Genomic DNA, 13,168 nt, shown 5'->3' with positions numbered 1-13,168 from the left:
GGTCTAACCTCATCTGGGTTGTTGTGGAGACCCAGCTAATTGCATTTCTGTATCACCTTGGTTTAGGCTCAGACCCAGCAGAGCAATCGGTTATTCTGGAAGGTGAGCACACTTTTCCCTATCCAGTGGACCTCTCTTTCATTATTCCTGTTCGTATCAAATTAGCTGCAGTGTTTAAAGCAGTTTTTTCAGATTATATTTATTTCTACTTTTAGCTATTACTCTGTGACACAGAACACAGCTTTGGGGTGTAGCAGTGATCGCCAAACAGGAAGGCTAAGGAGGGATAAAAGGTTTTCTTTGACTAAAGCTTGACTGGGACTTAACTGAGGTATCTTTAAAATCGTGACGTGCGTTACAACAGCTCGATTCTCCTTAAACTCAAAGCTGTTGACTGCTAGCAGTTTTACCAATTAGTATAAGTGATCTTTCAACCTCATTTCCAGAGAATGAGGAGCCAGCCCCAGGAAGCATCCGGCACACGGCACGCCTGCCCATCTCAGGCTACATACGTGCCAGTGAAATACTCAGTGGTCCACTGTTTATTAGGATTTACATTCCTCAGTGTAGTCAATACACAATGAAGCATATAGACAATATTATTAACCAATCCAACCATCTATTCTGTCCCCTATGGGGAAGTATTGGGAATGAGGCAGGAGAACGTAATGCAATCTCTCGGTGCGCACACACACACACACACACACACACACACACACACACACACGCACACACACACAAATTAGTAATTATCTTTGTGAAGATTCTCCATTCATTTCTATGGAAAAAAACATGATGATCTTAACCCCTAACCAGCCATAACCTTGCCCATAAGTAACCAAACAAAATACCAAACTTTTGATATTTTTATTTTTTATTGCAGTCAAAGATTTTTTAAAACTGAGCTTCTTCATGCCCACGACGTCAAACTAACAGGTTTTTATCACACTGTGGGGACATTTGGTACTATATCAACAACCCCACAAAGATATTAATACAAGTGTGTATGTCTGTGTGCGTGTGTGAGCGGGTTTGCCTATCCTTATGGGGACATAATGTCCCCATAAGGTGATAAATATCTGTTTTTTTCCCCTTGCAAAAACTCTTGTATTTTGTTAGGTTACTTATGGTTATGGTTAGGGCAGGGTAGGGGTTAAGGTTGTCATAGTTAGCGTTAGCATTTTTCCCATTGAAATGAATGAGCAGTCCCCATAAGGATATGTTTACCCTACATGTGTGTGTGTGTGTGTGTGTGTGTGTGTGTGTGTGTGTGTGCTCACCCAGAGATCCCATTACATTCGCCTGCCTCATTCCCCATACTTCCCCATAGGGGGCAGAATAGATGGTTGAATGATTAATAACAATGTCTATATACTTTATTGTGTATTAACTACACTGAGGAATGTAAATCCTTATAAACAGTGGACCACTGAGTACTTAACTTGCATGTGTGGGGGCTGAGGTGATTTATGAAGAAGAAACCTGAAGAACTCTGGCAAGGAGCCGATAATAAGCTCAGAAAAACGCAGAGCAAGTGAGCAAAAAGACTGTGGGAAGCTGGAGCCCATCCATGATTCTTCACCCTGCCTATGGCCAGCAAGGAACAGCAACAAAAGGAGAAGCTGTCTCTGCTGAATTTGGTCCAGGACTTTTAACACCTCATGCGGAAACGACGATTGCACTGTTGCTCCTGCATTACGAACGGACATTTACTTATATGAAATATTCAATTTACAGAATTCATTTCAAAATACCTTTGGGTTTATCTCTGCTTTTGACATCTGGTGCTATTCTACAGTAGTTGCAACATTTAAGTGCATCCCCCCCCCATCGATAAAGATCCCACTGTTAATTAAGATTTTAGGTGTATGAGCTCATGAGTTTGAGATGGAACCGTCCCATCAAAGGCATGTTATACTCAGTAAACTCAGCAACTAAGGCCAAAATTAAAGAGGAGCTCTTGGAAGTAATGTGACAGGCCATTCCATCAGCTGCCATAAGTCACGCTCTTTTTGCACACAGAGATATCTGAGTACAAAGTGCACTGAGCAATGAGAGCCAGCAGAGAACATCAAGGTATTAGCCACTCTCCTTTAGCCAAATGCTTGATTGAATTGGACGGAATGCTTCATGTTCTGCTGTGCTGAGCGAATGCATCACCTCCTCTGAAAAAAGTGTCAGTGTAATACACACCTGGCTATTACACACAAACCTGATGCACAGGTCACAGGTGTTATTGTGTGTGTGTGTGTGTGTGTGTGTGTGTGTGTGTGTGTGTGTGTGTGTGTGTGTGTGTGTGTTTTACCTCATGCACTATGTTTCGGTGTGTATGCTGGTGATAACTCGATGAATATCGTGAAATTTTATTTAATGGAAGATGAACAAAAGCCGCTGGCCATTTTTGCATGTTTGTGTGCAGCCTGTTCCCACAACTCATTTAACAGGCCATGGGCAAATGCATTCAATCAACTGAAATATAACTGAAAATAAAAACAAAATGAATTCCCATTAAGGCCTTTGATAAAATGAAGACAATTTATAAATAAAATATAATTAAAATATATAAATATGAAAACAGAAGGGTATATGGGTAAAGCAGACAGGTGATGTCATATGTACGGAGCAGGGAAACAGGCGAAGGAAGTCGTGGAGTCAGGTAAACGAGGGATTTATTAGGGGTCGACACGATCAGGAACACACAGCGACGTCAAGATGCTTAATGACCAGACTGGGGAAACATACTCTAATGCGGACCTAAATACACAACAGCAATTAATTAGGCTAGAAACAGCTGGTAACACAGGGATTCCACACGGGGTAGATGAGGGGGCGTGGCACACGGGAGGGTCGGCACGATCGGGGCATGACAGGTGTCTTCATGTTAGTTTCTGGGACATCATTTGTTGCCACTTTTGTCCCAACACTTTTGTGTACAGCCAATTAACTGCAGCTTGACACACTGGCTGATCTGTTGTAACCGATTGTGCAGGACAGTATTGGTCATAATACTTTCTTTAAGTCACCTAACTCTTGTTCAGACAAACAGCAGATTTTGTTTTTTAATTAAATGCCAAACCAGCAGCCTTAAATGTTAGGGATTCTAATACAGACTATCAGCCACGTTGTGAATGAACATGTGCACACAAGCTCTGAATTTTCTATCTCAAAAATAGACAATTAGCATACGGTTCAGTCATGGTTTTCTCTATGGCTGTATTTTTGTGCAGGTCGGTTTTCCACTGGCTTCCTCCATTCATACTTTTCTCTGTTAGCGCAAACCCACAGTGACCAAATACCCTATGGGGTCTAGACCCAGCTGTGAAAACAACGGAGCCCATACCTGTGCCTAGGAAATTTCACGCCCCTGAATTACCTTTCAATCACAGACATACTTAGAGTATAAAGAATGAAGACCACCGTAATAATCTACAATGTAAAGACGGTTTTATCGCTGAATCTTAATCTACATGGGGGTCAGGCTTAAAAGGACAAGTTAAACACCTATTCTTATTGATTCTGTCTAAGTAGCACAGTGCCATAGTGCACACATTGCTTTTACGGTGTGTTGTCTGTGATAGGCTTTTCTCAGCTTGCCCAGTTGATAGCAGCTACTCGTTTCAAAGTAGCTTTTAGTGAGGTCACCCATTACGGAGCCCGAGCCTCTGGAAGCAGCCCCTCCTCCCTCGGATCGAACCAGGAAGGCTGCTGAAGTGCCACTCCCTGCTGGGGCCTTATAACTTTACTCCATTACCCAGCATCGGAATGTGATCCTATATCGATTATGATCCCTGTGCCCTGTCCACCGTGGCCACTGTTCAACATCACCGTCCCAAATAATTGACCCTTTTTTTTCCTGCTGCAAAGGTCTACACGCGAGAACAGCATTTTCAGACACTCCCTCAAACTTGTTGTTTAATCAAACCTCGACACCGTTTCAAGATGATAAACATGGCGTCTTCTAAATGAATATGACCATTTTTAGCTAGATTGCTTCCCTTCCTCAAAAAAACGTAGTTACAAACAAGCAGACAGACAGTCAGATAGACATTAGATAGATAGATAGATAGATAGATAGATAGATAGATAGATAGATAGGCAAACATGAAAGGTGTGAAATCTGGGACAAGGGAATTTATGACACAACAACATATCTATTTTCTGATTCAACAAGCCGTGGCATTTTGTCTGCTATTAATATGAACTAATTACAATTAAAATACAATAGACAAAATAGCGAACATGCACTTTCTGTATTAAATGCGCTGATTCCCGTTTTGATAATCAGGATGATTGTCCTGCTCGCCGTGTTCTATTTTGCGTCTTCGTGCATTTTAAAATAGTATTGTTAAAACAGTTTTATTAAAAGTATCTCTATATTGTTTATATTATTAATAATAACAATAATAATAATAATAATAACAGGGGAAAAGAATGATGTGCGAGTAAATGGTTCCAGGATTAAATTAAATCCTTGTCAGGTCATCATTTCAGGGTGCACTCCTCCACCGCTACGCAAATATATGCGACTGCAACCATTAAAGGACAGAAGTAGTTCATGTGTGTAGGCCACACAGCAATGACACTTCGGGGTCTCTGTCGCCATGCTCTGCAAAGGGGTTAATTCCCGAAAGGAATATTCCAATATGATTGATATAACCGTTTGGATCAAGTAATGTGGCGATCAATGCAATCAGATTCACGTAGGGCGATGTTAGTCCTCAGGGCTCCGCGCGGCCTGGGTCGGTAATAACGCAGCACTAAGTACGGATTGTTCAATGACGACATTTGAAGGACCCGAAGATTGCTCATGTGCCTCATTTTACATTACAATGACAACTGAAACATGTAGATTATTCGCAGGCAAATCGATTAATTATTAACAGACATTAAACCTCTTTTTGATAGTAAATGGACATAATGCACAAATTAAAAGCGTAATCAACTATAACGGGCGAGCGAGTTTTTGCGCAGTTATTAATGCCGCTATATCACTTAATTCAGTAGCATCTCGGATACAAAAATCTCGGCCTCTAGAATGAAAAGGGGGTGCTTTTAATTCACAGAATCATACTTTATGAACTAGATCTTTGCACTTAATTTCCTTGGATAATACGGCGCAAAAACGCACCGTGTGACTGCAGGAGCATCACGGCGCTCGACGTCCAGCCTGCGGACCACGTGACTCTGCTAAGGTCTCCGGCAATGACACGGCTCGACTTTGTTCTCCCTTCCCTGTATTAATATTCGGGATGGGGTCTCTGTAAATGAATTTCCTTCCCCTGGCGATATTCTAATCTTGCAGCGGCAAGCACCGGTTTTATGCATCTTACGCTCCTTCGATTGAGGCAATTTACAGCCTCTCAAATATGCAATATGCATGGTGCTGCAGTCTCGAGGCAGCCCAGCATATAAATATCTCTCCAGCGCCTTCTCTTTCCCACATTGTGCATGATCTTATACACATGAATGAATGAATGAATATATATATATATATATATATATATATATATATATATATATAATTGCTTATATATGTGTGTACTATATTGGGGCTGAGGACCTCCGGGTTGCACATCAACATTACAAATTGCAAACCTAAACATATATGGGAGTATTATTTGATATTAAGTGAGGGCTGTGTTGTTGTTGTTGTTGTATAAAATCAATGCAATACTGAGCAATCGGGCCGCTCTAGCTCACTTCAGCAACTATTTGCGTGTTTTCCCCTTTGCACTGTCCTTACCTTCTGTTGCCGTCTGGCCATGTCGGTCGGCTGTTTTGCATTGAAAGGGTAAGCGACGCAGCGCATTACAAATACATAGAGCTGCAATTTCTTCTTCCGCTCCTCTTCCTCTCTATGCAGCTTCTCCACCTCCTCTTTCTCCTGCTCGCTGACGGCCGAGGGGCTCGGGCTGGACGGACGGGCGCCGCTGCCCCGGCCGCCGGGCTGTAGCCCGCCCGAGCTCTCGCTGGTCCGGCTCGGGGAGATTCGGGATCCGGCCTGGGGTGCCATCACCTCTTTGCTTTCTTCCTCCACTATCCCATCTGATTCCTCCTCGCTGGATGATGGATCCAACATCCTGCCTTTGAGTAAAGGTTACCTTTAAATAGGCAGTTAAATCTGGATACTTGGATTCGAGCGCCGCTCCAATGTAAGTAATATAAAGCAGCCCGAAAAAGTCCAACGATGGTTATTATAAATGGTAAAAGACGAGCAACGAAAGGAGCCCACGAAAAACAATCAGAGGTTGCGGCGAATCGGCAGGAGCAACGCCGAGCAGCTTCCGCCCAGACGCGGTATCTCACGCTACAGAGTGAGGCTGGTTCTGCTTACGTGTTTGCTCCCTTTTTCAGGCACTGGGTGAGAAAAGGGGCGGAAGGATGGAGAGGGTGGGAGGGGGGCAAGGCTGAGTGCGATCGGCTCTGTCAATGAAACAGTGCGATCGATGGCCGCTTCCTGCCGAATGGATCCTCTGCGGACACGGAACTGACCGAGGTGCTGAATCCCGGGACACGGGTCCAGCGAGCGGCCGCCCGGCTTGTGTCTGAAGGAGACCAGCAATATTCACATAACGCCACCTCCAGTCAACCGTGAATTGCATTAATGGATCTTTTGTTTTTCTATACCTTATTCAATGTGGATCGTATTTAAAACCGTAGTGGCTTTATTTTCCAGTAGAAAAAAGAACATTTACTTTTAAACGTCGTTATTAAATAAATATATTTACGAAGTAGGCCTAATGGATGTCCCTTGATACCACATACACACATATACGTGTGTGTGCCTGCGTGCGTGCGTGTGTGTGTATAAATAAATATTTTTTTGAAGGTCAATGTCCTATTGAAGTAATTGGTTTTTCCCTGGGTGCTGAATTCTGTCTCAAATTGTAATACAAATAGATTTTAATTAAGAGTTCTGGAATTTTTGTTTACTTTATAGTATTTTAGTAACGGTTTCTATATAGTTAGTTATAGTATTGTGTTTTAGATGAGTAAAATATTAAACTGCAGAACTCACTTTTCGTGTTTTTACTATGGCTCATGATCATCTACCCACAGAAAGTTCTTTACAGAAAAGAAACATGTCAGGTTCTCTGCATGGCTGGAACTGGGGTGTGTATTTTTAGAAACTGAGAAGGAGCGTACAAAACGATTGTTATAATCTTAAAATCAACGTTACATATACAGACCTTTCATACTGAGTGTCCGTAATACCGAACGCCAGGGAAAATATGAATCACACTAAACTGTAAATGCGCAGTCAGTTACAGGATTTAAAAGGAACAGAATTTCACGTTGCATCACCTTTGAACACATCTGTTTATCATTGGATAATCCAGTCGTACCATCAGGTGACAGTCTTGTGGCAGATGTGCATTTATGCACAAAAGATGAGATTAAAGTTTTAGGCATGCCAGGTGCTAATAATATTTTGAACATATGTTTGGTCTGGAGGGAGTCAGTGATTTTGCTTCATTTTGTCAAAAGGATTTATTTCAGTGTCCGTTGTGGGGCAGTTGTGGTTCCCTATTTCCTGTTTCCACTCTGACTATTACATTACTGGGTCATCCATTTTCTATTCCATTATCATGGATTTATTTAATTTAGCAGGTTATATGTTTTGAGCAGGCTGTGCAGAAGACATTTATCACATCCCAAGTATATTTCACCCTCATGGCATATTTGTGGTTTTACTGTAATTTTGGCTCCAAGGTCACCGAGACTCAAAGTCACCAAGGACTCTTACAATGGAAGGTTTCAGAGATATTCTAATGGGCATTCTGCACAAGTAGAGGAGAGGTGAGCTGTGGTAGAGAACTGGAGATGCAATCAATACACTTTGAAAAAAAAAAAAAAACATCCAGAGAGTGTGGTAGAAGTTATTTCCCCTTCTGAATCAGGGCTTTGGAATGAATGGTCAAGGAAGTAGCAGAACAATAGGTGGGGAAGAATGAAAGAAAAGAAGGACAACTGCACAGCTTGGTACTCCATTAGCCGGACATCATTGGAGGTGGGTTGGGGGAGGTATCTTATCCAAGCACATTTTTCAGAGTATGAACTGTCAGGCTGTCTTCCATTTATTTGAAGCAGGCTGAGACTCTTCTAGAACCTCTGAAATATCTGACAACTGTTGTAATGGGTGAATACTACACTTGGGAGAGAAGATTCTGCACAGAATTACCTCCAGGGGGTGGGATCCTTCAGAGTTTAAAGAATGTTTAATTACTGACTGATTTACATCTATGGCAAAATTGTAAAGACATAAAAACTAGAAAAACAAGTTAAAATGAAATAGAGCTCAGGGTGAATAGAAGGCAGCAGAGACTTTGACCTGTGCTACTGGAGGTGTGCCAGTACTGTATCACTTATACATTATGTAAGTAAATTCTCTGCATGGATTTCACTGGGTTTTGGTACATGGGGTCAGCGTATTAAACAAAATATCCTCTAAAATGACGTAAGAAAAAGCTGTTGTTGCAATTGTTGGAAGCTTATTTTTGTCAAACCCACAGAACACTCCAGAATGACAGCTATAACATCAATAAAAACATGCCGCAAGAGACAAAGGAAAATGTGAAAACTGTTCTTTTTCTCTCAAAAACAAAATTAATTGTATGCACCAATTTTAAGAGAACAAAGCACAACCTATATGTTGGTAATATTATTTGGAAACCCTGTCCAGGCAGTACCGGGCTCCACTGTTCCAAAATAATCCTCCTTCACAGCTTGTCTGCTCAGTCCATTTTGCAAGCTATTTTTAATTATAATTACAAAATATAGTCCTTTCATTCAATGTGCTTTGAGAGCCGCATGTTTCACCTGTTTTTGTGCAGCCAAATTGTAATGGGGGGTGATAATAGAATGATTGGGCATTTTTGTTTTTAGATATTCTTTAGCTTTGTTATTGTCATAAAGATCTGTCAAAAAGCATATCTGTACACTTAAAGGTCTATGTGCATGTATGCATGGGCAGCCAAATTATTTTGTTGGTTGTTCACACAATTCATTTTTACAATTCAGCAGTTTATGACCTGCTTATAGGTCAGGCTGATCAAAGTTTGTCATTCTACATGAAGATGTAGGAAACAAAGCCACTTCAACACTGCCAAAAGACATTAAATGATGTCACAGCCTGGACGTACAAAGGATTTACTTCTGCCTTTTCCCCTTGTTTCACATCTTGATCCTTTAGGCTTCAGGACTCCTAAAATCAGGTTGTTTTCCATAGGGTCCATGCTTCGGAATGTACCTTACTTCATCAAACTGCCTAAAACATACCCCCCCCCCCAAAAAAAAAAAAAATAATAATAATAATTTAAAGTCACTGAAAGCTTCATGGCCTACAAATGTGAAATTCTGCCCTCCAAGAATTCATTAGAAGGCATACCACCATACATCACAGACCAGCACTGGCCCAGCATAATGCAGTGAGCTTTTTGCTCTCACTGGATTCCCGATCATCACCCTCTTTCTATTTCTAATCCTTCTCTTCATTTTTGTGCACACCTCTATCAATTTTGCATGTTTATCCCTTGAGTGTCTCCCCCTGCACCGTCCCCATGACTCCTCCGGTTTGTCTTTCATTCTGGCCAAGTGAAGAATGCTCTTTTTTCAGTCACTGCAGCATGAGCTATTTGAGGCCTGCTTGGATACAAACTGATCCCTCTCCCTGTCCCTGATCCCGCTCCCTGTCACCCGGGGAGATTAGCTCTGTCAAGGACCATGCTCTGCAATCATGGGACATCAGCCACCAGGCTTGAGAAATTCCCATTTGGTCTGTATAAAGCAAACACGTGGGGCAGCTTCTTAATGCAGTGTCCACTGGATAAGTGTTTATGAGCAGGGCCCCTGTGGCTTATTATGCTGCATAAATTACATGCTGAAGGCCAGTCAGTGCAGTGTCGCAGCATTGCCATGCTTTCTCAATACACACAGCATGATTCAGGCAGCATGTACCATTTCATAGCAATGCCTGCCATTGTTCCGGTTCTATAATTACAAGATGGAAAACAAAACAAAGAACTGAGCACTAAACAGTTAAAAAAAACTGTAAAAATTTACTTAAAGCAGCCAAATATAATGCATTATAGATACCTTCATAATGCATAATGATGCATTCATAAAGCATTATAAACATGGCCATAACTATTTATAAAAAGGCATATCACGTTATAGTCATGTTAATTATGCATTATGAATGCTCTCTGAAGTTCACATCTATAATGCACTATTAATACCTTCAAAATGCAATTTAGTGACTTATGCTGACCAATAAAATCAGAGGTGGATAATTCAGATCCAGAAAGGAAAAATTCAGACAAAGATTTTGTTGCAACCAACCAGTTGAGTATAAAGAGTCACAGAGTTCTCAACTCAAAACTTGGTCCGGATTTTTACTTTCTGGACCTGATCTTTCCACTTCTGATTATAAGGCATTATGAAGGTATCAAAAGTATATTATAGATGAGAGCTTCACAGAGTATTCATGATGCATAATAAACATGGCTAAAACATGTTATGCCATTTTATAATTAGTTATAGCAGTGTTTAAAATACTTTATGAATGCATTATAAAGGTGTGTATATTTAATCAAGGAGACTGTTTTAAGTTAAGTGTTACGAAAAAAATCTTGTAATATGAAACATGTAAAAATGTCTCAACCAATCAATAGCAAAGATCCAGGAGAATCAAGACAGGATCACACAGAAAAAAATCACACACTTCTCAACTCTGCAACACATAATATGGAAATAATTAAATGCATTTTAGTTCAAATCAAAGGTCAGATGGATTTGTGTCATCTACAACATAGAGTTATCAACTGCGTATGGTTATTTTTAGTCTGGTTTGGAAGCAAAAGTAAATATATCTATATTTCTAATCATATTTTATTAAAACGTCTCAGGTTCATACGCATGCCCCCAGATGAAGGCTTAATGTGTGAGCAAGTTTTTAATCTCAGTTTTATTTGGACATTTTCACAAGAAATTCATATTAGAAACCAGAAGGAAACAGGCCTCTGTAGTAATCTCAGAACGGACCCTAATTCCTGAAGGTTTTGCGATGCTTCACAAATGTTTGCCTTCCTCCCAAATTTGGCCATTTTACATAAAGAGCTCAAGTAATGCAGCTCATTCTGCTCTACATTCTCCACTGAGACATTACACAAATTCAGTACAAACAGGAACGCAGAACAGAGATCATTTGTGGTCCTAGGTTTATCAGAGTCATCTTAAATGCTGTTACTGAGTCATTCTCATCTAGTGGTCGAGTGCCAGGTCAATGTCAGCCTGCTCCTAATGTACAGGGCCAAGGATTCGTAAAGGATGGCTTTTCATGAAAAATTCATGACACATTTAATTTACTACCTGCTTTTTAAACCTACACAGGCAGGCTGTGCTCCGTTGCCTTACCCAGATGCTAAATTTAGTGCGACTCAGCCTGGCCTGGTTTCTTCAGATACCTTAAAATGATACAGATGTTGCATTAGGTATTTTTATGCTACCAGTTCCAGCCGTTTTCTCATTGTGCTTAAGTAGGCTACGTTATCAAGGGGAAACAGAATTTAAAAATGCACTTGTAACAAGCCATGCTAAAGTATAACACCAACCACCAAAACCAGATCAGTTGTACCATCAGTCTAAATTGGACAAATGTGCAGCTATCAGTGTATTAAACGAGCTACAGATGATTTTCTTGTTCCTCTTGATAAATTCAAGATGCACAATCTATAACGCCTTGTGCCAACAGAGGTATTATGGATTTTTAGTAATTATACTTTTTTAGAAGTGCAACATGCAAGAAAGGATATGAGGGTCAGGAGGAAACACTGCAGATTGTGCTATATGTATTCTGCTTGAAGTGTTTAAATTAAAATTTAATAAATGGAGTAGTTGTTTCAGTATCAGTTACATGTATTGATTATAAAAGTAAGTGTAAGAGCAGGAGGTGTTAAAGAGATCAATGAATAATAGTGATTATTATGATGAATATGCTTATGGTGCGATGAAGAAGACATTGATCAGCATAAATGTGATATTGTGTTTTCTCCTTTTGTGTTGAATTACTAGTTTTTTGTTCTCATTTCTCAAATGTCCTGGATGCCCTTCGGCATCTATATTTCATGCCTAACGTCAACATTGTATTAGGAAATGATAGTAATTGTGCAATGATTTTCATTGGTCTTAGTGTTTACTACTGGCACTCAGACTTGTGCTTATGTCATGATTTTTCGCAACAGCTTTAAAGCTGAGTAAAGCTTAAGATTAAAAATGAAGGACATCTTCTGAGATCATCATAAGCTGTTTGGTATTTCTTACCGTGTTTGGAATTACTGAGAGAGCCTTTAACTTCAGCTCAGGGTCAAGTAAACTGTGTTTGCTTTGGAGTAGACACAGAGGTACCACTTCATCTTTTAATTGGCAACAGCAACCCCCTAGTGATGTGGCCTGTGTTAATCGCACTCCTCAGCAGGAACCAGAAAACATTCATCTGACCTCCGCTGCTGCCCTTAGATACTGACTGTTGTGCAAACGTATCCGCCCGCAAAGAGGTTTCAGTGCATTTGGGGAATTTTTTCAAGATTTCCAAAATCCGAGTTTCCTGAATGAGTTTGATCCCAAGCAGAAAAGTAATGTAATTTCTCAACTAGTCAAAGAATTAAGTCTGACTGAAGATGGTCAGTGTTTTGACATTTTGTTGTATTTCTTAGAATAAAATATAGGCCTTCTATAAAATTATAGTATCTGTCATGATCCGCTCCGTCCGCTCCTGATGTGTGCCACGCCCACCTCGTTACCTCGTGTTCAGCCCTAATTGTGATCGCCTGTGTCCTGTTAAGTCTAGCTTGTCTTTTGTATTTAGTCCTCGTCTGAGTCAGTCTTCCCCAGACTTGTCATTGTATTGTCATGTGCTGTGCTTTGTCCGTCAGTCTGCCTCCATTAAATCCCGTTTGTCCGTATTTCCGGCTCGCTCTCCTGCTTCACCGCTCGCCTGCTTGCCGCGTGCTGACAGTATCAGGTGTATTGTTTGTAATAAATTGGCTGCAAGGCTTTCTTTCTGATTCTCTATTTTATTAAATGTGTAATACCTTTTATGCAGACATCTAAGAAGTTATCATTTTTACATTAAATACTTCAACCAATTTCATTACTCCTCTATGGAATT

General features: G+C 40.5%; 1 protein-coding gene across 14 annotated transcripts in view; it reads right to left on the bottom strand.

Moving 5' to 3' along the window:
* Nucleotides 1-6,499, bottom strand: part of LOC111842280 (calcium-dependent secretion activator 1-like) — a 90,170-nt gene extending 83,671 nt beyond the window's left edge. For 4 of the 14 annotated variants that reach the window (XM_072712901.1, XM_023808723.2, XM_072712904.1 and 1 more), the window contains exon 1: nt 5,744-6,499. In XM_072712901.1, the coding sequence (XP_072569002.1) occupies nt 5,744-6,079 (336 nt within the window). In that variant the 5' untranslated portion in view covers nt 6,080-6,499. The remainder of the gene's footprint in view (nt 1-5,743) is intronic. The other 10 variants (XM_023808717.2, XM_023808719.2, XM_072712897.1 and 7 more) reach the window with 5 other exon arrangements.
* Nucleotides 6,500-13,168: the final 6,669 nt, after the last annotated feature.

The sequence above is a fragment of the Paramormyrops kingsleyae genome, chromosome 6 (assembly GCF_048594095.1).
Source record: "Paramormyrops kingsleyae isolate MSU_618 chromosome 6, PKINGS_0.4, whole genome shotgun sequence".
Taxonomy (NCBI): Eukaryota; Metazoa; Chordata; class Actinopteri; order Osteoglossiformes; family Mormyridae; genus Paramormyrops; species Paramormyrops kingsleyae.
The sequence above is the reverse complement of the archived record's forward strand: the minus strand, read 5'-3'. Positions and strand labels throughout refer to the sequence as shown.